The sequence below is a fragment of the Lupinus angustifolius genome, chromosome LG17, assembly GCF_001865875.1.
Source record: "Lupinus angustifolius cultivar Tanjil chromosome LG17, LupAngTanjil_v1.0, whole genome shotgun sequence".
Classification (NCBI taxonomy): domain Eukaryota; kingdom Viridiplantae; phylum Streptophyta; class Magnoliopsida; order Fabales; family Fabaceae; genus Lupinus; species Lupinus angustifolius.
This window is the reverse complement of record NC_032025.1, coordinates 364,008-389,524: the sequence shown is the minus strand read 5'-3', so window position 1 is coordinate 389,524 and position 25,517 is coordinate 364,008. Positions and strand designations below refer to the sequence as shown.

At 32.7% G+C, this 25,517-nt stretch overlaps 3 protein-coding genes across 5 annotated transcripts; 1 reads left to right on the top strand and 2 right to left on the bottom strand.

Annotated features, from left to right (window-relative positions):
• Positions 274-13,046, bottom strand: LOC109331130 (protein EXPORTIN 1A-like). Of its 2 annotated transcripts, none has more exons than XM_019565438.1 (32): positions 12,862-13,046; positions 12,230-12,346; positions 10,459-10,551; positions 10,270-10,341; positions 9,949-10,056; positions 9,785-9,867; positions 9,324-9,462; positions 9,178-9,246; positions 9,026-9,103; positions 8,780-8,842; positions 8,641-8,685; positions 8,312-8,419; positions 7,992-8,090; positions 7,076-7,285; positions 6,853-6,912; positions 6,377-6,487; positions 6,038-6,135; positions 5,846-5,954; positions 4,954-5,019; positions 4,742-4,840; positions 4,556-4,636; positions 4,329-4,418; positions 3,754-3,839; positions 3,563-3,643; positions 3,300-3,482; positions 3,030-3,096; positions 2,293-2,403; positions 2,044-2,151; positions 1,764-1,901; positions 1,541-1,678; positions 1,363-1,467; positions 274-810 (listed from the first exon to the last, which is right to left on the bottom strand). In XM_019565438.1, exons 1-32 carry the CDS (start codon positions 12,958-12,960, stop codon positions 688-690), a joined length of 3,237 nt encoding a protein of 1,078 aa, XP_019420983.1. In that variant the 5' UTR covers positions 12,961-13,046; the 3' UTR covers positions 274-687. The 2 variants fall into 2 exon arrangements, with proteins under 2 accessions (XP_019420983.1, XP_019420984.1); XM_019565439.1 differs by having other exon boundaries at positions 7,076-7,282; positions 12,862-13,044.
• On the top strand, positions 5,144-23,856 carry LOC109331134 (chalcone synthase 1-like). 2 transcript variants are annotated; one of them, XM_019565448.1, is made up of 4 exons: positions 5,144-5,153; positions 11,141-11,145; positions 22,063-22,265; positions 22,714-23,856. In XM_019565448.1, exons 3-4 carry the CDS (start codon positions 22,088-22,090, stop codon positions 23,703-23,705), a joined length of 1,170 nt encoding a protein of 389 aa, XP_019420993.1. In that variant the 5' UTR covers positions 5,144-5,153; positions 11,141-11,145; positions 22,063-22,087; the 3' UTR covers positions 23,706-23,856. The 2 variants fall into 2 exon arrangements, with proteins under 2 accessions (XP_019420993.1, XP_019420992.1); XM_019565447.1 differs by lacking the exons at positions 5,144-5,153; positions 11,141-11,145 and having other exon boundaries at positions 22,060-22,265.
• Positions 14,640-16,895, bottom strand: LOC109331132 (pentatricopeptide repeat-containing protein At1g52640, mitochondrial). Its single transcript, XM_019565445.1, has 2 exons — positions 15,089-16,895; positions 14,640-14,929 (listed from the first exon to the last, which is right to left on the bottom strand). Exon 1 carries the CDS (start codon positions 16,734-16,736, stop codon positions 15,159-15,161), a length of 1,578 nt encoding a protein of 525 aa, XP_019420990.1. The 5' UTR covers positions 16,737-16,895; the 3' UTR covers positions 14,640-14,929; positions 15,089-15,158.

Below are 25,517 nucleotides of genomic sequence, written 5' to 3'. Positions count from 1 at the left end.
TATTACCACATACAACCAAGTTTCTTGAGACAAGTGAACAGAAATGGGGCTTCAGCTTTTAATTCTAGTTTTTCAGTCTATCATTCAATAAGATGCTCAAATAGAAAGCTACATCAAACAACTCTTTCACCAACAAATTTTCCTTTTACTTTCAACAATATATAGAATACTTGAAGAGATTAGGAATGTAGGGAGTAACAAACGTTTTACTTTCCATTGGGTCAGAGGGAACACACTAATACCATGAAAAACATACATTAAATGCAATCATGGTACACATCAATTACCCTAAAATTAATTAATAGCTTAAGAATACAAAACCGCCAAAGGTTAAGTCACACACCTAAGGAGTCATCAATTCTAGGAATTGTGTCATTCATCCTGTGTTTATATATGGAAAGCTATGATCTTCCTTACAAATAACCAATGTTATCATCCCAAATTAGTAACTAAATAATCTACACTCACCTGATCAACTAGGGCTAGTATCGCCAGCTAGCCAGCCAAAACCTCTGAAAACAGGAACTTAGGTCAAATCAGACCCAACATGAGATATTAAGAGATCAGAAAAAACTAAAGAAATGATGCATCTGTTTTCCATGCATAATGTATTTGATTGAACAGAGGCACCAGCGATACAAGTCAAAATACCCCCATGGTTTGAACTAATGCTGCTTAGGTTGCTATTTATGAGTCCACCATTTCGTCTTGCAACTCGTTTGGAGCAATAAGCCCTGGGATAGAAAGCATCCTTCTCCGTTCTCTCTCTTTCTGAGCTGCAGCCTCTTCAGCATAAAGATCTTTGTTATCCTGAAGTAGAAAGTAACAATTAACAATCGTTTTTTATACAGAAATACAGTCAAAATATAGCAAGTTCCGACATCATGCTGGAATGTATGGTCCAACAATCTACATGTTTATTATAGCAGAGTAACCAGAAGTTGTCGTCAGGAATTTAGCTGGTGAGAACTTGGGAAAGTCACAACTTCAGCCATGACTACATTCAAGAATTTGAAAACCTAAAGCCAGCCATGCTGTGGAATCAACAAAAACTGCTCCTTTAACTTTGAAAATAACTTTTTTTTAGTGTTTTGGTCGTTTAGTCAGAGTACAGTGTTTTATGAGAGAAGCAAGAAAAGCAGCAGAAAAAAAAACATTTTAGTTTATTGCTTTCTATACAAGTGATCTTTAAAGGAGCAATTAGTGAAAAAGAGAATAGAATTTAACAGCAATAAATTGAAGGGTAAAATCTCAAAGCATCCAAAAACTTCTGAACCAATAGATGTGCCAGATTAACTAGTTAGAACACAATGCATTGATCAACAGAGTAAGAACATGAAACAGTATTACATGAAGCATTACCTGAGCTGAAAACTCTTTTGATTGTACAAGAAAATCTCGTATATGAGTTTTAAATGCAGAGAGGTCATTTGTAGACTGAAAGAGTCCATTAACAAAATTGGCAACCTGCATATATCATGAAATTAGTCATCTATTCTGCAACAGAATGGTAAAATATTAGTTGATTATCTCCAATTACCTCTGCAGCAGTCATGTTGGGAAATGAAGTGCTTAGAAGTTTTATTGTGAACTCACGTACAAAAGCTGCATTATTAGGGTATGGATAAGGGTTTGTAGCGACATCCCAAAGAGGTTGCGTTATGGCACCAGTTTCTGCCTGAAAAACATGAAACTCTCCCATTACAGCATTTCTTACTAGCTAGTAAAACTAAAATAAAAATATGGTCGACTTTTGACACTACCAGACAGAACAAATGCTGAAGCACCAAGACATGTAATTTGAATCCAGGCTTGTGAAAAGTATCTGTCAAGACAGCAAATATCTCCCGCTCAATTGTCAAAAAGTAAGACTGGTAAAACTGATTGCAGAACTCGGAGACCTGTTTAATATAAACACACAGAAATTCAGTTAACCAAAACAAGAAAGTCTATAGACAATGACAAGCAAAAAAACTGAGTATACAGAAGCAACTTTAGAAGGTAAGGATCAGGAGCTATAAACAAATTCTACAAAAACCACACCTCAAACTTCTTCAACATCTCCAACAAGAGGATCAGCCCGGTTTCAGCAATATTCCTTTCAGTATGCCGAAATGCCCATATGATTGAATCCATAACAAGCTTCAGTTGCTGGCACAGGTTACAAACAACATCATGAACAGAACACAGAGATTACATATTTCAAAAATAAGCATAGTAAATATCAGATAAGCCAAATAAGCAGATCTGTTACTGGTTTAGCACCAGCAGAATTGAAGCAAGAAATACAACCTCACTCGACAAGCAGATTAAAGCTGGAAAACAGTGAGTAGCAATTGCACGTAATAAAGAGAAGAACTTGAGCCGATGTTCTGGGTAATCTTCAAAATTCTTTGTAATCATCTGGAATACAATAAATGGATAAATACAATTCAGTTGGTACTTCTTTGCAAATATCCAACAGTTATACACAATTGCAGTCGCTAAAAAAATCACAATTTATATGATGCACAAAAAATCATGACTTATATGACAAATAATAAGCTGAACTTCTAAATGGTGATGCATCCCAAACCACTTACTGTAAATTAAAATGCAAGTAACAATGAACCACAAAGTTAATCTAAATTCTTAAGGAAATAAACAATAAACAAGGTCAAAACATTGTAAAAGAAAAAAAAAAAGAGACGGAAGTTTTGCACAGTGTGGCAAAGCTAGAAGTCAACCAAAGGGTAATTATCAGAATAATGGTCAAGTATAAATTTTAACATCAACTTAAATGATGAATCAAACGCTAAGCTTTTAGCTGATGTATCTGAAATCACCTATAAATTTAAATATGAAGTTGCAATAAATAAATTTGTCAAAGTTCATAAAAAAGGTCACCACATTCTATTGTAAAATAAAAATATTAATAGACATGGAAATGAATACTGGAGGGCAAATCTAGATGTCAACATTAGGAGCTTTTATCAAAATGGTGGTCAACTAGAGCATTTACACCACATCCAAATGACCTACAAATTTACCTCTAGTGTGCACTGAAATACAGCTTCAAATATGCGAGGAACATCTTCAACCATTGTAGCTTTATATCTACACACATGAAAGAGAGATGAATGATATGTGCCGGTAATTAAAAGGGGAAGCATTTAGGTTACTCTTTACCACAACCTAATTTTGACCTAGGGCTGGCATCAGGTATTGAAGGGAATATATGTACAATTTGGATGTCAAGCTTCATACATCTAAGGTATAAAAATAAAGGAAACTGGGAGAAAAAATGAAGGCAGTCATACTTGTTTACAATAGTCGCAAAAAGTGACAAAACCTCTGACTCCCTTGCATCAGGCACATTCCTGGCATAATCTCCCAGAACAGGATCAAACATTGGTGGCACAAATTGCTTTCCAATTTGTGGTTGATCTTCAGCCTTATCCAAGAATGTCTCAATCAGCTTAAGTGTCTCCCTCTTAACCGAACTGCATCATGAAAAACACTTATAGAAATGGTACTAAATAGTAATATGGTTAGTACAACATATGATATTAATTCATCTCACCGTAGAAGTTTCACAAAGGATGTTCTAGAAGCAAAAGGTCCCCCATCAGCAATACTTTTTGATATAAGCTCACTGTACATTCTGTTGAAAGGGGAAAAATGATTTTATATTTACTGGCAAAAAGGTATCAGATAAACTATTCACAATTAATATAATCCATGTTATTAGGATTTCACAAAATAAAAACCTACCTGTACACGTTCAACATGTCCAAAAAGATCAATGAGATTTGTGGCAGGAAATATGTTCCTAAAGAAGATGCAACACTTGTATTTGTCTGCAATTTAGGAGTGCCTCAAATTACAAACTTATCATCATAGATTACAAAGTTCAGTACCAAAGTCATAGGTTATATATTTTTATGTGAGTAAGAAGTTTATTGGGAGGAGAGGTTTCATGGTTCCAAGATATGAGCTTGCAACAAGTATCAATGAAGGACTGCAGAGGTACTTTTAATAAGCTGCCAATGGAGATCCACTACTAGAAATTGAAACCAATACCTTATATTGAAATCCAATCAAGTATACTTGAAGAAGTTCACAAAACCAATGAAATAATAACATAGAAAAACAATTCATCACTAGACAAGAAAATTGAGATTAAGACAATTTAGAATTTTTGTAGTGATGATCAAACAACAAATTACAGATATAAAAAAGAACGTTATTTAAATTTCAAATGGCCTCCCAAGCATGCAGAGCAAAATATGCTAAAGAACATCCAGGACAGTCATGCTTAAAATTAAACGAAGGACTATAAACTATACCTGCAATATGTTAAGCACAATTCGGATTACATCTTGTTCCTTCAGAAAATCAACATTTTGACGTGCCTGCCCTATAATTTCCAGCCATTTCTACAAAAGGAAAGGAGCATAATTTCTAGCATTATAACACTTGGCTTCCAGAAATAATGAGATTAATCAATCAACATAACATGAAAGTGATTTAGTAAATATTATGGCTTCTCAAAGACACAAGGAAAGCAAAGAACCTGGTTAGGGAGCTCCATCAACCGCTGAATATATTCATCTCTCTTCTGTGTATCAGACTCTGCCTGAACCATGTTACCAACCTACAATAGGACAATATCACTTAAATGCAGGCACATACATGAAAATATAACATAGGACACCAAAAAAATCAAAACATTAAAGATCAATAAATTAAAAATGAATACAGATTCATAGAATGCATGTATTTGATGGGGTTCAAGATCTGCAATTGTAGTTGGAAGGCCAGTTAGCAGTTCAGATACAAATGGCTCATTCTCCCCAACCTGAAATAGTGATCATGGTTATTGTTAAGTATTTTTATCATGTATGGAAGATCTGAGGCACACTAAGCTCTTCTTTGGAAGATGTAAGATGAAGAAGTAGTGGGTCATGTTACCTGGGTGATTACGAATTTACGTCTGCACTTCTGGACTATTTTCAGAAATGTGTCACAGGCCATATCCTGAAAAACATTAAACATGGACAACATTAGATGTGAAAGCATTTCCAGCAGCATATATATTGGTACAGTTATGTAATAAAATGTCTGGATCATCAAACAATCTCAACATTTAAACAGTAAAAAGAGTAAACTAGGTGAAAGAAAATAAAAATGTTTATAGTCCTATTCATTACAGTGCCTGCCCTATACATTAGAGTGCTTAGGCAAGATATCTACACACCACATACATAATTTGTAAAAATAAAAGAGAAGTGGAGACTAAGCTGAAAATTAACTCAAAATTAATTCTGATTTAAAGCACATGTATAAAGTATTTCTTGGAGATGTTTTATATAGGTTACAATGAGGTGTCTTATCAAAATAATTTTACTTTCAAGTAAAAATAGTTGTAAATTTGTAAGGCATGGCAATAAATATATCAGGAAAAAAACTTGCAAAAATGCTTATAATAGACTCGACAAAAATGTAAGAAGCAGCACAGAAATACAAAAGCAGAAGCAACAACAATACAAAAGCCTTTTTAGTTTATTCTCCCTAGAGATGGGGTATACTTCAAGAGTATCAAATGGAGCACTTGTGTTGGCATCGTGTTCTATGGTAAACCATGCCTTTGTAAATGATGCAATACTTAAGGTTCAAAAATTTAAAAAGGAAAAACAGCAGAAATTGGCACCACTCCACTTTGAATTGTTTGACATAAACAAAGTTGATGTGTGAGAAATTATATTACAGCTGCAATTTGTTTAACGAGTTATGTGCATGTCATTGCTCATTAGAAACAACAGAAAATTAGAAACTGCAGAAAACTTCAAGAGGGGAAATAAACCTGAACTCCAGGGTGTGTCTCGTGCATAAACTCAAACAACTTATTCACAACAGTTTTTAGAAACTTCCAATGAGCTCTTAAAAACCGCGGATACTGCCCCACAACATACCTGCCGACAGAAGCAATTATACTCAAGAACAAAAAAATAGCAGCCTTTAACATGGAGCAAAGGAATACATGAACAACTCTTACATGATATTACTTGCAATAACAGCTTTGTTATCTTTTCCCCTGGTGATTTCACATAGATTTAATAAATCACGAATAACCATAACCAGAAATCTGTTTTCCTGCGACAAAATGTAGATTTGAGCTACAAATGATTAAAAGATATCACTGCCAATATCAGAATGAGGGGGGAGAGAGTTAGGCATGAGCAGTTCAAGGTCAATGTTAAAAGCTAGGATAATTCCTTACAATATTTTGATCAAGCCAACAATCTAATATAAATAGTGGGAATGAGAGTTGGCAGAACAATAAATATTGGGCATTAAAATAAATTTTAAACATGAGCCATGAAGTTCATAGTACCTGTTCTTCCATCATGGAACCAGATATAGATCCTATAGCCCAGCACAGTGTGTTCAGATTATTCCATGTCCAATCCTCACCACTAAGTTGTTTACTTAATTTCCTCAGCATCTGCAGATTACAGTACAGGAATACACTGTAAGATGTCATAAATATAGACCCAAAATGCAATGGAACTATTTCATAATTGTTAATCAGTAAATCAATTATCATATCATTCTACATGACAACATATTTATACAGCATCGGTTCTTCAAATGGAATGGAGTTAAGCTTATCAATCTTATCTTTCATGAGACACCTAACATACATTGATATCCAGATTTTTACCGTTGGATGAAAAAAACCAGATCATAATGAAAGTTGAAACAATATAAACTTCCCTATAATAAAATTCAAAATGGATAAGTAACAGCAGAATAGTTTATTTCCCTTCAAAACAAGAAAAGGGACTCTTGCTTTCTGATTAAACATACCTGCTTTTCAGTGTCATCGTGGTCAAGATGCGACAAGTATATAAGAGTCTCCCTCATAATCTGTATAATTGATTGAGCTCTGATTAAACCCACAATGTAGTCATGAAAATCTCTCAAACATAATATTTTGAATAGACCAATATTCAGAGGAAAATGAGTTGAAGACAAAAATTATCCATATTCGACACAAAACCCTGGTAGAAGTTAGATTTCTCTTTATTACCTTATATTGAACAAGAACATCATTGTCCTTCATGGTTTCACGGACAATATTTCCATTTTCATCTTCAACTATGAGAACCTCTTCTGGTTTAGCCATACGAGAGATCATAAGTGTTCTCAACTTTGACATGGGGCCAGCATAAAGCTGTCGGCGCTGAAGCAGCTGCGAACCAAGGTCATCGACCATATCAGGAAGCACCACTGGAACCTGCTTATTCCATTGAAGGAAATAACCCACATCATTTTTTATGCAAAGCTCAAGAAATCACTCAAAGATTAAAAATAACGCATCAGAAATAGTTAACATATACTTCCATCCATTCATCCATTGCAACAACAAAAATTGAAAAACATGTAGTGAAGCTATTAGAATAAAAACGAATTGAAAAAAGGACCATTTCAGTTCATATTATATGTATAGTTACTGATTGAAGGACCATTTTCAACATTGTTAACCACAAAATAATAGTTTTGACTGAAGATCTGTTGATCAAAAGATCTGAACTCTATCATACAACACAAATTAGAATTAAAGAAAATAAAATAAGGAAAAGGGGAGGGAAAAGCTCATAGTTATTAAAACTAATTTTATTTAATTTAACCCACTTAAGTACATTTACAGGCCCCCTATCTTTTATCAATTCATTAACAAATGTGGTAATATATTAAAACCATTCCGGGAACATTGACTAAAAAGGTGCAAGTATTCTATTAACTAATGGTAGAAAAATGTACTGAGTGGGAAGGAAATAATGCTTTAACAGATAACAAAACAACAGGATTTATAGCAATACCAAATGCACAAAAGGTAAAATCTTGCGACACGAAAGTGCTTTAGTGAAGGAAAAGATAAATAACATGTTTGATTTAAACAACCAAGGAGCAAGGTTAAGAGTACATCTTTAAAGAGACAGAACCTGGAGTCCTGACATTCCCACAGCTGCTGCAGGACTCTCCAAGCTGCGGTGTGGATCAAACAATTCTGAAACCAACACATTCCAGTAATCCAGACAGACCTGGTATTTATGACAAATCAAGTACAGTGTAAATCTTACATATTCAGAACAAGAGGCAGAGAGAACCATACTAATACGCATGCAGGCAAACAAACATATTGACAAGGATACAGGGTGGAAGAGACATCTATCAGGAGGGCCAAAGAATGGACACCTAAGGTAGAGAATGCATAACAGAAGAAATGTGCAGAGAGAAGTAACATATGTCAACATCATCATACCTTGAAAACCTCAGTATCATCCACATATGAGATGTTGATAAGATATTCAAGACCTAATAGCAAAGCAGATATATTCTCTTGAGTGAATTCCAGGATTCGAATGTGAACCTGCAGAAACAGAGACGTGCCACCATACCAGTAGAACTGTTAATAAAGACCCGAGAAAACAGCAACTAAGCAGGTCTCTTCTTAAATATGCTACATGCATGATATAGCCTATGATGCATAAAAAGTCGCAAGTTCTTTCATCCAGTTCCATTATGTTATATGATAATATACTTATAAAATAAAATCACAAATAGACAAAAACATTGAGTGAGAAGCCCTACCTTGTAAAATGAGGTGAAGAATAGAGCTAAATTCTGTATAAAGGCCTATATATAGAAAAACAAAGCCATTGTCAGACAGAGACCTCACAAGTAGTTAATTAAATTGGGCTTCTTGTTTTAGCAAATTACAAAGACTCACTTGTTCCTCATTTGAACCATGTGCATATGCCTCAGGTATATTAGTAGTAGGTGGGAGTATACTCTGCAATCAACATAACACCATCCCAAAATAAACCACAGAAACTGTGTTGCACATAAAAAAGAAAAGAAAATGGAACAAAATGGACGCAAGCAAGACTACCATGAAGCAAGTAAACATAAAATTAAACAGAAAATTACAAAAAAAACAGTATGTGTAACAGAATGGAAACCTATCTAAACATACCTGCAACTGAATCATGAATATAGTATACATCTTAACATATTGTGCATCATAGAAATTGCCAAATTGAAGGGCTGCCACCTGTGAATGTAAAAAATGAATAATGATATGGATATTTCAGCTTAAATAATAAACACTTGGAAGATGGAACATACCTCAGTTAAACATTGCAATGTTAGGTTACGATATGCTGGAAGTGAGAAAAACTTCAGGAGTGTCTCGAGCTGTGATGTACATGAGTACCAAAAGATTTCAGCATTCCTACATGGCAGTGTAATCTAAGAAGAAAAGCAACACCTACCAATGGTGATTCAAATATATAACCCAAGGGAATCCATGTTAGGAACGCATGCAATGTAGAAAGTGTTGCACGTATGAGCTCAGTCCGTTGGGACGCTGATAACACATATAAGCATAACTCATGTATGAGCTGAAATTCACTGCAAACAACCAAGTATAATTTTTAGCAAAATATAGGCACTCCATATACCCTCCCCATACCCCACTAGGTGGGAGCCTAATGCACTAGGGCGTCCATATAGGCACTCCATAGAAAGAAAGTAAAATTAAATAATGGAACACCTAACTAGATACAGCAAGCAAGACCCAGGACCAGTAAGACAATAAAAAACAACCTTACAGATCTATTACTATGGAACCAATACTTCAAACTAAAAAATTTGCCAAATCTCCAAGTCATGTAGCATCTAATAATAATGTAATAGATGAAATTTCTATACAAACAAAACCATCAACTATTACCTATTCAATGATTGTTTAAGCTCCTTTATCTTCTGCTGAGTCATCTCTCCTCTTGAAAAATCAAAAACCTCCTCACTCAATAGCTGACAGAACATTTTTTAATGTTATTCAATGATATAACCGATATAAGGAACAAAATCTAACAGAAAGTAGGGTAAACTTACTTTCAATATAGCCATACAATTTTCACAAATTGATTCACTAGCTTTAGCTGCAGAAACAAGGTCGGGAATAAAGCTTCGCCATCTTGCCGGCCACTCATGCTTTAAAATCTGCATATATGATATTTAACTATTATACACATGTTTTATGTAAGCACAGACCCCACAGATATCAAAATACAAAAGCAATGCAACGAAGCTAGCAAATCCAGATTATTAAAAGGAAATGCAAAAGAAATCAATAACTCCAAAAGGTGAACCGAAGAAAACTGTGAAAATATATCATTTCACATAGATATTAGAGAAGTATTGTATTATCTTTACCTGAACTAATATAATATTGAGTTTGTTGACATACAATCGTTCGGTTCGAAATGAGGCCTCATTGCTAGAGAGCTGTGCAAAAAATGTCAATAATGAGATAAAGGATTCAAAAAGACTATAATCATTGACAATACAAAAAGGTGAGTCTGAGTAGATCCCGTTTCTGGTTTCTCTTAATATGGCAGATACCTGTACAATAACATCCGAGATGAAATTTTTCATTCCGTCTCGTTGCTCAGTGGGTAACGCATTCCATTTATATTTAATTACTCCTTCTAGTACCTGTATATACAAACAGAGAAACAAATACTGAGAAAGGCGGCTGAAAATAAGACTTCTGAAACCAAGTGAAAAACTTGTTTGACACCTAATCAGTGTTGCTTCCACAATAACACTGAAAGGTGGCAGTAAAGATGCAGAGGTCAAAACGAAAAACCAACCATAAAACAAAGAAAAGAAACCATAATACACAACAAGTAAATGACTCTAGTTCTATCCAACAGACAATGCAAGTGAAGATTTTAATGAATATTACAGTATAATCAAGTTCCCAATGCAACTTTTGTTACAAGTAATTACACTAAAATATCACATGATTACAACTAAAACACATGATCCATTACCCTCTAAAGTATGCATGACTCCAAATCTAATTATTACCAGAGCAAAGCTACACTGGCAGAAATGTTTTAACAGTATTTAGCCAGAAAATGCCAAGAACCAAAGGTGATTGTCGGATAAGTGAACGTGGTAGCAGCCACGCACCTACCCTGGAGTTAATGACAATAGGGGGTTGGTCATTCTTAAAACAATCCTGGCAAAAACAAATCTGGCTGTTTATTATTTTCCTTATTACTAGTACTAAATCAAGTGCATATAACTATATCCATACCAGAAATTGATGCCAAATTGCCCAGGAATGTTTTCTGAGTCATTTTTAATAAAACAAAGGTGAACATTATGATTCTTATTGGCTGATTTGGCTCTACCAATGATTGATAGTTATCTAGTAATAGTTGCAAAGATATGGTTGAAATCCTAATCTTTTGCAGGAATGGAGATCCCAGATACACATTTTAGACAAAATTATGATATCATAATCATATGCATGAAATGTAACTTTAGGATTCTCATATCAGCAGCTCAGTGCCCATTCCTCTTAAGTTTGTGGACAATGTATGCCACTCTTAAGAGATATTTGGAAAACTAGCCTACTCATGAAAACAATTGCACACTTTATAACAGTTGCATGCTAATATTAAGCAACGAAGCAACAATGAAAGTATTAATTCAAACATTCAGATACAAATTCTTATAATCTTAAAAGGTAGAAAACTAAATTGAGATGAAAATTATGAAGACCTCAAAGAATCTAAGCTTAGATAATCACCAAAAACATGAAACAGACAAATTACAAGTGCCAAGAATAGTAAAAAAACCAAAATACTGCTAACCGTTTTTTAAAGGATCACCAAAGTTAGTGAAGTATGTTATATCCTGCTCCTCTATTAAAAAGAAATTGAAAATTATAGGTAGAATTGAATATTTGTTTCGGGATTACCAATATAATTTAGTGTACTGTCTACTTTGTTGGAGGATATCGAACATTTTGATTGCACAACAAGTCTACCAATGTAATTCAATATAATGATCATTAGCAGGAAACAGTTTTCTTAAACGATATACAAATGACATTCTTCATTTATAAATGAGTGCGCTATGTAAACTAGGCACAGAGAATTCCGTTTTTTACTGTCATTAAACTTTTCAATTGGTGAAAGACATTCGTCAAAACTCACTTTTCACCATTTAGCACTGCTTGTCGATAAAATGGTAGGATAATTGGTACAATCCAAAAGTTTCATTAACATTTCAGGTCAGATCTTTGCATGTTATATACAACAAAACATTGATATTAGCTATTTACTGTTCCACGAAACAGATCATCAAACAAACTTACCTGCAAGGCAAAAAACTTAGTGTTGAGATTTTGAGTGTTTTGTAAAATATGCATGACTTGAAGCCACATATCAGGATTATTTTGCAATTCGCGCAAAATTTGGTCAGCAGCAGATCTCTGCATGATCAAAACATGAATAATTGTTATAATAAAATATTACAGCTGAAAAGTAAAATGGGCATATACAAACACAAATACCACACCTTTTCTAAACCATTGGCACATTTAATACCCCACCGTTATTTCCCATATCTTAATCAAGTTAGTACCTCCAAACAACATCATCATCCCCTAAATTATAATTATGAACGCAAAAAATGACGATAGATTGCTACAATTTAAAACGGGTAAAACATCAATTCGGTCCCTGAAATCAACACCACCACTCAATTTGAGCCCTAAGATTACAAAATGTTTTCCGACTCGGCACACTATCAGTCTACTCCATTTAAATTTTAAAGAAAAAATGAGCACAGTTTGTACATCAATGATACCTAGTTAGTACCTCATAATAAACCCTAACTAGTTGATAATCCCTAAAAAAGAGAGTTAAGAAAAAGAGTAATAAACCCTAAAAGCGGAAATAGTGTGTAATGTGAGAGTAAAAGAAGTGAAGAGAAATGGAAAGAGACCTGTTCCTTAGATCCGGTGCCATAGAAAGCAGCGACGGTGGCGTCGAGTAAGGGAACATCGATGGGTTGGGTCAAATCTCTGAGCTTCTCTGCCGCCATAATAATAACTCTAAACAGAAGAGAGTGATTTCAAAATGAATTAGAGAATAGCTTTAGACTTTGTCTCCTCTTATTTATAGTCACGCAGATAACAGCTTCAATTTCAAGCAACTTTTTTTGGGGGGATTTGTTTTTTTTGTTGCTTACACGTTCCTTATAAATAAACAACTTTCAAAAACGTTTTATTTATCTATTTTATATATTATCAACTCATCCTCTCCTCTCCTATATTAACACAGTTGATTCAGTAGTGTCAAACATATTAGATTCTCAGGATGACTAAAAAGTTAAGGTTCAATCTCTTTGAATGATACTTATTAGAAGGAACAGTCACGAAATCTGAAATGAATTAATTTTTTATCAAAAGGTAAACGAATACTCTTCATAGTACCAAAAAACTCATTATCTCTTGTCTAGGTGTATTGCTCTTTTACTTAAAGTTTAATAATGTGTAGACAAATTATCACTATCTTCACTTTTTTACTCAACTATTTATTTTTCATTTATCATGTTTTTAGTTTATTTTTAAGCAACAAAAAAGGTATAATCGTTTTTTTATTATTACACATGTTTCTTCAATTTGTCATTGGTTTAGTATTTAACTTTTTATTTCATTTTGTTTTGATCTCTAATAAAGATGTTGTTGTGACCTATCACATTAGTAATAGAATCAAAAACATATATGTTTAAACAAATTGATTTTTTTTTTTCAACAAGTCATTCGGGTGTATTGGTAAAGTTGAATAAGTCTCTTTCCTTCACTATTACTATAGAACATGGATGTTATTATGAAGGAATAATTAGAGATCCTCAAGTATGAAATTGAAAGGTGTATGTGATAAAATAAGTCATTAGAATATCATAATGCATAAGTCACCTTGAATACCCCAAATTATTACCAAAGTTTTCACACTCCACACTTTATATGTTCATTTTTTTATGAACATGTCTTTTATATTCATGGCCATGTCTAGAAGTTTTAAGTTCTTAACCAAAAATTTAAATAACACTAGGTATACGGAGAAAATATAAGAGGAAAATAAAGTTTAGAATAAAAAGAATCAAAATAAAAATAATATTCACTTAGTATTCCCATTATAACAATGGCATTAGAAAAGAATAAGGAGTTTAATATTAAAAATTTATTACATTGTGGACCCATGATAGATCATTAACTTTTAAAAATGAAAGTAATACACTACTAAATTATTAGGGAAAAAGATATACACCGAACGTGTGAGAGTTTTATATACTGGTCACTGTATCATCTTCTATTCATTTTTATTCATCATTAACTTTTTAAAAAAAAGTAATTCAAATGAATGATGAATGATGCACTAATGATGTATAAATCTTTATATCGTCGTGCATGAATATTAAACTCTTTATGTAAAAGACATAAATAATTAAGCACATGAGTCACAAAGATAATGAAGCTGAAACGCACAGTGACGAATCACACCACTGTGGTGCAACAATGAAGTGACCAAAAGAGTGTGTTCCAACAATAATAACTAAACCCAGCTCATTCAAACTCGTGGTGTTGACTAACAAGTCACAACCACAGCAAGGGTTGCTGAGAAATTTAGTGGGCAATTATCAGATTTATCAACATGCTCTGTTGCATTTAAGGGCACTGGTCACCCTTATGCTTCTACCTTAGATAGTCAATGGCATCATGATGCAAACCTTAACCATCAAATCAACATATTAAGTTACTACATGAAGTGCCAGCGGTCCCATACAAAACATATAGAAATATGGAGAGGCAGAAATCTAAAGATAAAGTTCAAGTTTAATATTGTTGTAGGGATGTGACTAGTTCGTGATTAGCGCACAGATCGACTTGCAAAGTTTCCCAGACCTTATTCTTCGACTCTAAGATTTCATCAGGAATACCTTCACGATATGTTGTGAATGCAACTCTTTCTCCAACATGAGCTGAACCGGATGGCTCAACCAACTCAACCTGCAAATGCAAAGCAGTCAGAAATTTAGAATCTAACTCAAATATATCATTCTTTAGAGTAAATATTTTGTATATTTGAGGTTTTTATTAAAATGAATAAACAGAGTGAAAGATGATCATAACTGTTTATTATGTGCTCTGCTATAAGAAAATGGGTACCTCCACATATTTGTGAAAATTGCATAAAGCAATTCACTCATGACAGTTTTGAGAAAAAAGAGCCACTTCTTCAGTCACTTTCTATGTCCATCTCATCGTGGCTCAAAGACTTATGAGCTGCTCTATGACCAATCATAATACCGGCCATTTCTTGGATATAACAGGAACTACTCTGCCTCATCTTATCAGTCAGTATTTCAATGTGATCCAAAAGCCCTAAGCCCAAGAGCCGATCCCTCAGCAACTTGACGGTAGTTAAGTAAGGTGGTATTCCTTCATCAATCATCGTCGCAAAGTAATTACATGCCTCCTCTAGCTTTCCCTTCTTCTTACATAAACCATGAATCATGACAGAATACGTTGAGACAGAAGGGTAAAATTTGTTGCTCCACATTTTCTCCCAAACTTCAGTTGCCCTATCAAACCTTCCTATCCTAACCAGCAATTTGAGAACCATGTTATAGGTATGGCGATCAGGAGGACAGTTATCTTTTTCCATTCTAGATATTAACCTTAGAGCCCTATTGACCTCAGAATGATCACAGTGGAAAGCTTGTATCGCATTGTAACTCCAAGTATCTGGTTTAACGCCTCTTGAAATCATTTCATCCAACAATTCATAAGCCTCTTCCACCTTTTCATTCTTACAAAGCCGCTTTATAATACAATTGTATGTAAACACATTTGGCAAAAGGTCATACCTACTCATTCTATTGAGAACCCTGAAAGCTGAATGCATATCATTTGCATCACAATATGTACGAATGAATATTGAGTAAGTAAAAGCATCTGGCGTAACTCCTTTTGGCACCATGTCATAAAACTTTTTTGAAGCTTCATCCACTTGGCCTCCGTTGCAAAGGGCCTGCAACAAACTATTATATGCAAGTAAATCAACTGGACATCCTTGCTCGATCATGGCATGAAAGAGCTCACTGGCCTTCCCTGAATCACCGATCTCACCCCACCCACTTATCAAAATGCTGAAAGTTTTAGCAGTTAACACGAAACGGCTCTTAGCTAGATCAAAAAATTGTTGAGCCTGCTCAACATGCTTCAATTTACATAAAAAGTACAAAAGCTTATCAAAATCATGAGTAGTTGGCTTAATTCCAAATTCATCCATTCTATTGAAAGAACGAATCGCGCCTTCTGGTAACCTAGCCTTACTATATGCCTTGAAAATGAGCCAGAAAATTTCACTTGTGACTTCACAACTACGAGACTCTCTCATTTCAATAAGGAAATCCCATAGTATGGCAAATTGTTTACAACTTCCTAAGATTTCAACCAAAATGTGGAAGCTCTGAACAGTGTGTTGAAAACCTGAAATTGATTTAGCCCAAAGAAAGAATCTGTGGGCTGAAATGCCAAGATTACTGCACCTCTTGAGGACCTGTTCAACCAAATCAGTGGATATCTGTGTTGAAAATGGATTGAGAGAGTGTTCAAGATCATGGTGAGGTTGTCGATGATCGCTGAGTACACGCGAAATCTCGTTCACAAGGTCTGGTAATAGTGGTGCAGAGACTTGTTGGGGTGTTTGGAATGATTGAAAGCGGTGACAGTAGTGTGGCTTGTGTTGAATAAGCGAATTAAAGAAAGAGGGCAAGAACTTATACTTGGAGGACAGTAACCGAAAAGCCATCTAGTACAAAGTGATAATAAATTTTCGATTCCAACACTGATAACGATTCAACTTGTTTCACCACCTTCAATACACCAGCTTCCATTGCTCAAATTTTGGGCCTCTAAAAATGTGGAAGTCATGGATATACATATGTTATAACTTATAACTTATGCTACTTCCCTGTTTAACATAAAATCAAAACAAAATTATTCAATCATCACTATAAGAGTCACAAGAACATGATATAAAAAAAATGAAGTTTTAATAATGCAAAAAACGGGAATGTGAATATAAATAAAATGCAACAGTAACCACCCCTAGGGTTTGCTTAATTGCACTCAAAGTCTTCTTAATTCAAAAATTAAACTCTCTTCTATATTAATTGAAACTTCTAATATGTCAAAATCAAATAACATGATACTTGAATGCAATTAGAAATTCGAAATTTCAGTTCGGCGATGGAATGCAAATAACATAAACGCAAATAAAATAAAAAAAACTCAGATAAAAAATTGAACTATAAAATATAAATATATATATATATGTATATATATATATATATATATAATTTAAATGGAAATAAGAAGAAATTGTGGTACCTTGAGAGCATTGGCACTGACGCATCAATGAAACAAGAGGACGATGCTGAAGAAGAAGAAGAACACGATGTAATATGAAATGGGCCACTCCAAGCCCAAACCCGAATCTGGGCCACTAAAAGCCCATACCAACTTTTTAATTTTATGGATATGAAATTTTATATTTTTTTCCTAACTTTATGTTTTAGTATAGTCTACTATAATAATGTTAATAAACATAGGAATATTTTAAGGATAACTTTAGGGAAATTAGTTAAATAAGTTTGTACGAATTACGCTTGAGCTTTAGATTAAAAAAAATTAACTCCTCAAGCTTAAGTTACCATAAGTTATATTTAAGCTTTAAGTACTTAACTTTACTTCCCTCATTTACATCCTTTCTATAACACAAACAATTTGAGATTGAGGAAAAGAAAGTGACTTCAACATGATTTATTTAATAGATTTATATTCCATTGTAATATTTATACAATATTTATACAATGTCAAATATTTATATATATTCAATATATTATTTAATATTTATTTGTAAAGAAAAATATATGCACTGACATTATATACGTTTTATACGGTGTTGTTATATTATCATTGACTTTCCAAAAAAAGTAATACAAATGAAATGATGAATAATGTAGTGAATATAAATAAATCGTTACTGTGTCGATGCATAAATATTATACTCTTACTTGTATTATATCATCAAGTATAGTTAAATATGAATTATGGAAGATACAATGATATTAAAAAACTCTTACATCATAAATGAATACATTTTTATTAACCAATAAACCTATGTGCAAGATAGCATAGCATGCATCAGACCAAGTCATTCTGCTACAATTCTTGGTCGAGAGAAGGATGTATCAAGCAACACTCCTGACCAAGGAAAGACTAGACCAAACTCCATTACTGACCGATGAAAGATTAGACCAAGCACCACTCCTAACCGAAAGAAGATTACACCATTCATCGCTAAGCCTGATCAAAGCACACAATACATCACCAAGCCTGACCAAAGCACACACATTTCTAACCATAGCATCATGCATAAGACTAGGCAACATGATGCATCAAGCACTATGCATCAGGCCGAGACAACTTCTAATGCAACAATCAAAGGCTTACACCAGAAGAGATAACTTGCGATACAAGCCACCCGTTTTTCCTTTTAGTTTACTATTTCATCACATGTCATATAGTTAGGAAATTCCTTTCTATAAATAAGATTAGTTTTACCAAAAGTATGTCACTAATCATCTAATCCTATTAAAACTTTTAATTTGATCATCTACCTTTTAAACACCAATTTTTTTAGTTAGATACTAACTTTTTAGGCTTCAATCAAGTGCTTTCTAGTTTTTCCAAACATAGTCTTCTTTTGATATTATATTACTACTGTATTGCAATGTACGGGTCAATTTTTTTAATATTCATTTTACCTAATTATTTAACTTATTTATTGTATTAATGATCAATTACTTTTTAAGTTTTAAAATGTTATTTAAATATTGATATTTCATTTTTTTGGAAGTGTTAATAAATTTTTAGAATGCAATTCTGTAAAAATATAAATTTATTGTTAATAAAAAGAATTTAACAATTAAATTATTTAAATTGAGATTTTTTGAAAGTAAAATTAATTTTATTAATATATGAAATTAATTAATTTTACTTGCAGTAGGAAGTGTTGTAAATTACAATTGTATTGGACTTGTTTATGATTTTTTATGTGCGAAAAAAACTTCAACATGCTTCAAATTTCATCAGTCCAATGTATTATTTAAAGTCAATCAAATGCTTAAAAAAATCAATCTTACACTTTATCAGACTCTTCATTGAAGAGTTTTGTAATATTAGCTTGATTTTTCTAGTTTATACTTTATAATAAGACATATTATAATCAAGGAAAAGGATAATTATGTAAGAAATTTTGGGTCACATTTAAATGTGTTTAAGGTCATTATTTTAAGTAGTCAAATTAAAGTGATCTACTTCAAGTAAGGTATATGACTATAGACATAATTGTCATAAAAATTATTGTATAGATATCTAAAGTCTTATTTATATTTTTATGATAGACAAAAATAAGAAATGTGAAAATTGAAAAGGCATCACCCTTAATGAAAGGGAATGCTTATCTTATAAATATGAGTTATGATCTCTAATTGTAGACTACATCATAACACAAAATAATATGAACCACGACATAAGTTATATTTTCTTCATCCCATTTGAGGAGAAGCTAAGGCTAAACGTGGTCTACAATTAGAAAGCCAAAGAACTTACATGTTATACTATGAACATGCATTTGCATACAATGACATAAGACATGAAGTTGATAAATACAAGATGAAGGATAATATAAAGTTCATTCACCATATTTTCTATGAATATGTTAAGGTACACTTCCACTCTAGTTTTATCTATATTCTTCTTAATGATTTGACATGAAATATCTTGACTATATATATTAATATGTTTATCATCTCTAGTATGTATTGTGTATGTTTAAAGTATAAAGTCTCATGTAATGTGAATTTTGTTGAGAAAAGCTATATAATTGGTGATTTTGAAGGTGTTATGACATCTATTTCCATATTTATGATTAATTTGTGTTTGTGAAGTTATCTACATTTCAATTTCATGTTTTGTTAGGTGCCATAGCAACATGTGATTATATAACATTCGACGTGGGATTAACATTGCCATATAACCCAACCACCACAAATTGAAACTTTATTAATCACATAATACATCTAAACTTTATTAAATAAATAAATAATTTAATTGTTATTTTGTTTTAAAAAATACTTATATAAAACGTTATCAAATATTAAACTCAATGTTCACGTCAAGTATCTGTTTTGGAAAATTTAATTACACATAGAAAATTATCGAATATTGCTGTTAGGAAAATTGCAAATCTTATAAGTGTTATGAACAATAATTGATTGAGAAATAAAAAATTCGCATGAGAGATTTCAACGTCTAAAAAAAGAATAATATCCAGATATTGCGAATAAATATTATGTTATTATCTCTCCAAAAAAGAATAATAACATGACAAAGTATCTTATCTTATTTTTTTATATGTTTATGAAGCGAGTCCGTAATTGATGTAAATAATATATATAAGTAATTTGTTTATAAGGCAACATATATTAAACTTTGGAAAAAATCTGTAAAATTAGCTTCAAGGGTAAAAAGATAAAACTATTAAACCTACCTTTGTTGTTGTTGCCTTTCCAATTGGAGAATAATTTATTTTGTGGCATGCTGCCATTAATATGAGAATGGACCATGATTTGTTGTAATAAAGTATTTCATAAATTATTTATATTATGTCATGTTAATTAAAAAATTAATTATTCGTGATTTTATTAATATTTGTTTCGGTGTGATTGGTTATGAACACACAGCATATCTTCATCCATATAGAAATAGAACAAGGAGAGCCATTCCTCTTGTATACTTGTCAACTCCATGTTTGGTTTATCATGGAAGAGGTTATATGTAACCGACAAGAATCTATTATCCCAAAAAGACCATAATAACATTTCCCAAAATAATATAAAATATTAATTTATATATTTTTTAAAATTTAATTAAGTAATATATTTTAATTGGTTTAATACACCATCGGGGACACTCAAACGGCCAATCAGATTGTTACTTTTTATTATTTTTTGTTTTTTAAATTTTTATTTCGTTTGCTCTGGACAAATTATTTCAATTAATCATGATCATGCAATATTGGTTTAAATTATATAAATTTATTTAATTCAAAATTTTCTATAAATATCCAAAAATATAATAATCTGACAACGTATTTGGGATGGAGAAAATATATGTATAGCACATTTGGTCTTATGAGGATATTTTCTTGGATAACATAAATAACATTTTAACTGTTAAGTATCAAAACAAGAGAAAACCCAATTTCTTTTTTTCTATGCAACTGCATAGCACAAAAAGATTGTGAGTCCTCCCTTTAGCATAGAATAATGTATCATACACACTGTATGTTAATATACAGGTATACATCCGATGTCCTATAAATTGTGCCACTGCATGTACCATTAGCTGTGGTTGGTCAAAAAAATAATTAATTATTATTTTTTTAACTTAAAAATATATTTTCAATCAATCATAAACATATAGTACATGTAATGACACAATTTATGGGATATAAGATATTTCCCGACCCTTAAGATTATTATATCATTAGTTATGGATAGAAATTAAACTCAATTTAAAACATCCAAAAATGCATAGAATATAGGATATGAATGATTATGAAGCATAAAATATATGCACTGATAGTATAAAGATTTATATACAGTCAGTACATAATTTACCATTCATTTACAATACTTTTATTTAAAAGTCAATAATGACTAAAAAATAATACACTATCGATGTATATATCCTTTTCCGATTGATTATTGGGGTAAGTAGAATTACAAGAGTAGTGGTAGACATGGTCTTGGAAATCATGCGCATAAATTAGTTAGGTACCAAACTCTTAGGTTACATGTTAGGTAGTTGAATAATATTAGAAATTTTTATAAAGACATACTCTTATTGAAGCACGTGATATTCAGCTACCTTCAAATTCATTACACATACCAACCCTTCTACACATATAAATACCCTTCTCCCTCTCTCATTATATTTCAACTCAACTTTCAAAGTTAACTACTTTAACAACCTTTCTCTTTCTCTTTGTCTTCTAATATTTCTACTACTTTACTATTATTACAACTCAAAATGGTGAGTGTTGCTGAGATTCGTAAGGCTCAAAGGGCTGAAGGTCCTGCTACTATTATGGCTATTGGCACTGCTACTCCACCAAATTGTGTTGATCAAAGTACTTATCCTGATTATTACTTTAGGATCACAAATAGTGAAGATAAGGTTGAGCTTAAAGAGAAATTTCAGCGCATGTGTAAGTTTTCTTTTTCATCTACGAGTTTTTTAGTGTGTTTTTAAGGGTAAAAATGTAATAACAATGTAAAGTAAAAGGATAAAAGTGTCATTGTCTTTTGGTTTTTCTATGTATTTTTAACTAATTGTCATTTCCGATAATAGAGGTGAGTCTAGCTCTTAATTTATATATGGGGTGTTCTTTTTGTTTTCTTATGTGAATATTGAACTGAGCAGAAAAATTGGGTTATATAAGATTGATATTTACAAGAAATTCTAAAGAAAATATCACCATAAGTTACCATATATGTGTGGTATGGTTATGGTTTTATATTAATATGGATCACAATTGAGAGAAATCAATATGATTAAGAGAAGTTATTCAAAAACAATATGAATTTTTATATGATTCACTCTAGTGCTATCTTGAATCTAGGCATTGATGTATTTTCTTTGCAACAAATTTTCAGGTGACAAGTCCATGATCAAGAAGAGATATATGTATTTGACTGAAGAGATCTTGAAAGAAAACCCAAGCTTGTGTGCTTATATGGCACCTTCCTTGGATGCTAGGCAAGACATGGTTGTGGTTGAGGTACCAAGGCTTGGGAAAGAGGCTGCAACCAAGGCCATAAAAGAATGGGGCCAACCAAAGTCTAAGATTACTCATCTAATCTTCTGCACCACTAGTGGTGTGGATATGCCTGGTGCTGATTACCAACTCACTAAACTATTGGGTCTTCGCCCATATGTGAAGAGGTATATGATGTACCAACAAGGTTGCTTTGCTGGTGGTACGGTCCTTCGTTTGGCCAAAGATTTGGCCGAGAATAACAAAGGTGCGCGTGTGTTAGTAGTTTGTTCTGAGGTCACTGCGGTCACGTTCCGTGGCCCAAGTGACACTCACTTAGACAGTCTTGTGGGTCAAGCATTGTTTGGTGATGGAGCTGCTGCACTCATTGTTGGTTCTGACCCAGTGCCAGAGATTGAGAAGCCTTTGTTTGAGTTGGTTTGGACTGCACAAACAATAGCTCCGGATAGTGATGGAGCAATTGATGGTCATCTTCGTGAAGTTGGACTAACATTTCATCTTCTCAAGGATGTTCCCGGAATCGTGTCTAAGAATATTGACAAGGCATTGGTTGAAGCCTTCAACCCATTAAACATAAACGATTATAACTCAATATTTTGGATTGCACATCCCGGTGGGCCTGCAATTTTAGACCAAGTTGAGGCCAAGTTGGCCTTGAAACCTGAAAAGATGAGAGCCACTAGACATGTTCTTAGTGAATATGGAAACATGTCAAGTGCATGTGTGCTATTTATCTTAGATGAGATGAGGAGAAAGTCTAAAGAAGATGGACTCAAAACCACAGGGGAAGGACTTGAATGGGGTGTGCTTTTTGGATTTGGACCAGGACTCACCATTGAAACTGTTGTCCTACATAGTGTGGCTTATTGAAGTTGCTGAGAAAACAATTCCAGCAATATAAGATGTGCAATTTTTGTTTTTATGATTATGTTTGTCATTTCAAACTACATGAATTTGTGTGTGTATGTTCTTGTTATTAAGATTAATAATAATAAATCCACTGGCATAGCTTTATAGCCTAGCAACATTCATCTTAATTGAAAATTACATAATGTATAACTTAACAAAATATTTGTGATAATAAGCACATTCAACCATGTAAACACCAAATTGGACACGCTTGTGTTTCTGTTTCTACAAACAAAGTCATTCTGAAAGAAATGGGGCATGATCATGATCTCTACCTTGTTCACCAAGCCTTCATATTTTGCTGGTTTTGCCTTCTGTCATTGTTACTTCACACTTTCAATCAACTTTCAAATTCTTTTGGAATCAACTAGTTCTCTAATTTTTTATACAACCACGTCCGATAGCGATCACTAAGCAGGGATGAGGATCAGCTGTCTTTATTCCTATCTCACTTAGTGTCCCATTCAATCAGAAACAGAGGATCCTTGTCCGAGAAGTAGGACCCTCACAACCTTAGTAAATAGTTTAGTATATTTCTTAAAAATGATGGAAGCTGTGTTTATCATTCATGACTTTTTATAATTTTGCTCATTGAAATTGTGGCTACCGGCCATGTTTTAAGGCACAAGTTCAAAGGTTAACAAAATTGTGGTCTTAGGGAATGATTTATATATTTTATGTTCCATTTTTAGAATTTTTTTGTTAAGTGTAAAATGTAGTATACTTTTCTTATTTTGTTAAATAAAAAATGGTAGTCTTCTAGATAAGGAATTAACTTTTTTCGGGATTCATAATTGTCTATCTTAACAAATGTTGTTCACAGGAATTGAATCATTGACTTTTTGGTCATCTTATGAATCTAGCGAACCTTACGCTATTGGACTAATATTTTGTTGTTATTATGTTAGATTTAACAAGGTATATCTTACCTTTTTGGTAAGAAACTAATTCTTTGAGGTTCATTGTTGCTCCTCTCAATAAGTGTCGCTCTCACGAATCAAACTGTTGACATTGGGGATCCAATGTGGCTTTACACTACTTGACCAATACCTTGTTCATTATTGTGCTCGATTTTGACTCAAAGCCATGATTTTGATGAAAATAAAATAAAAAAAGAAAGTGGTGCATGAGAAACACGATTTATAAACAAAATTAAAAAAATACGTACATTGAAGTAAATAATGTCGTTGGCATGAAAACCACACATGGAAGTTGAAACTCTCCTCTTGGTCATTATAAGTGTAAAATACAAATTCTTAAAAGTGTATTATGATTTACTTTCATTCTTTTTTCCTCTCTATTAGTAAGATATTTTTCAAGCTATAACTTAATATAACAATAAGCTTTTAAAAAAGATTAATACTTCGTTGTTAAGAATTATACTGAAATAGTATAAACCATCTAGGTGTTAGTCTAGTATTTTAAAGTTCGCTAGATCTTCAATATGATCCCAATATTAATAGTTCGATTTATAAAAATAATATTTACTAGGAAGTCTCGTATCTGGAAACGGATTGATTTCATAAAAAATACACGATTAATATATCATATTTCATTTATTTGTATAACTTATACTTAAGACTCGACCAATGATAATTAAATATAAATAATAAGTGATACTCTATTTTTTCCCTATTAAAATAAATATACACGAGAAAGATAAAAGCATACAACTAAATATTTAGTTATAGCTACCTTTTGCATTCTGAATTATGAATGATGTGGATCTTTGGCGTGCTGCCATCAATATTGAAGAGTGACTATAAAACAAGA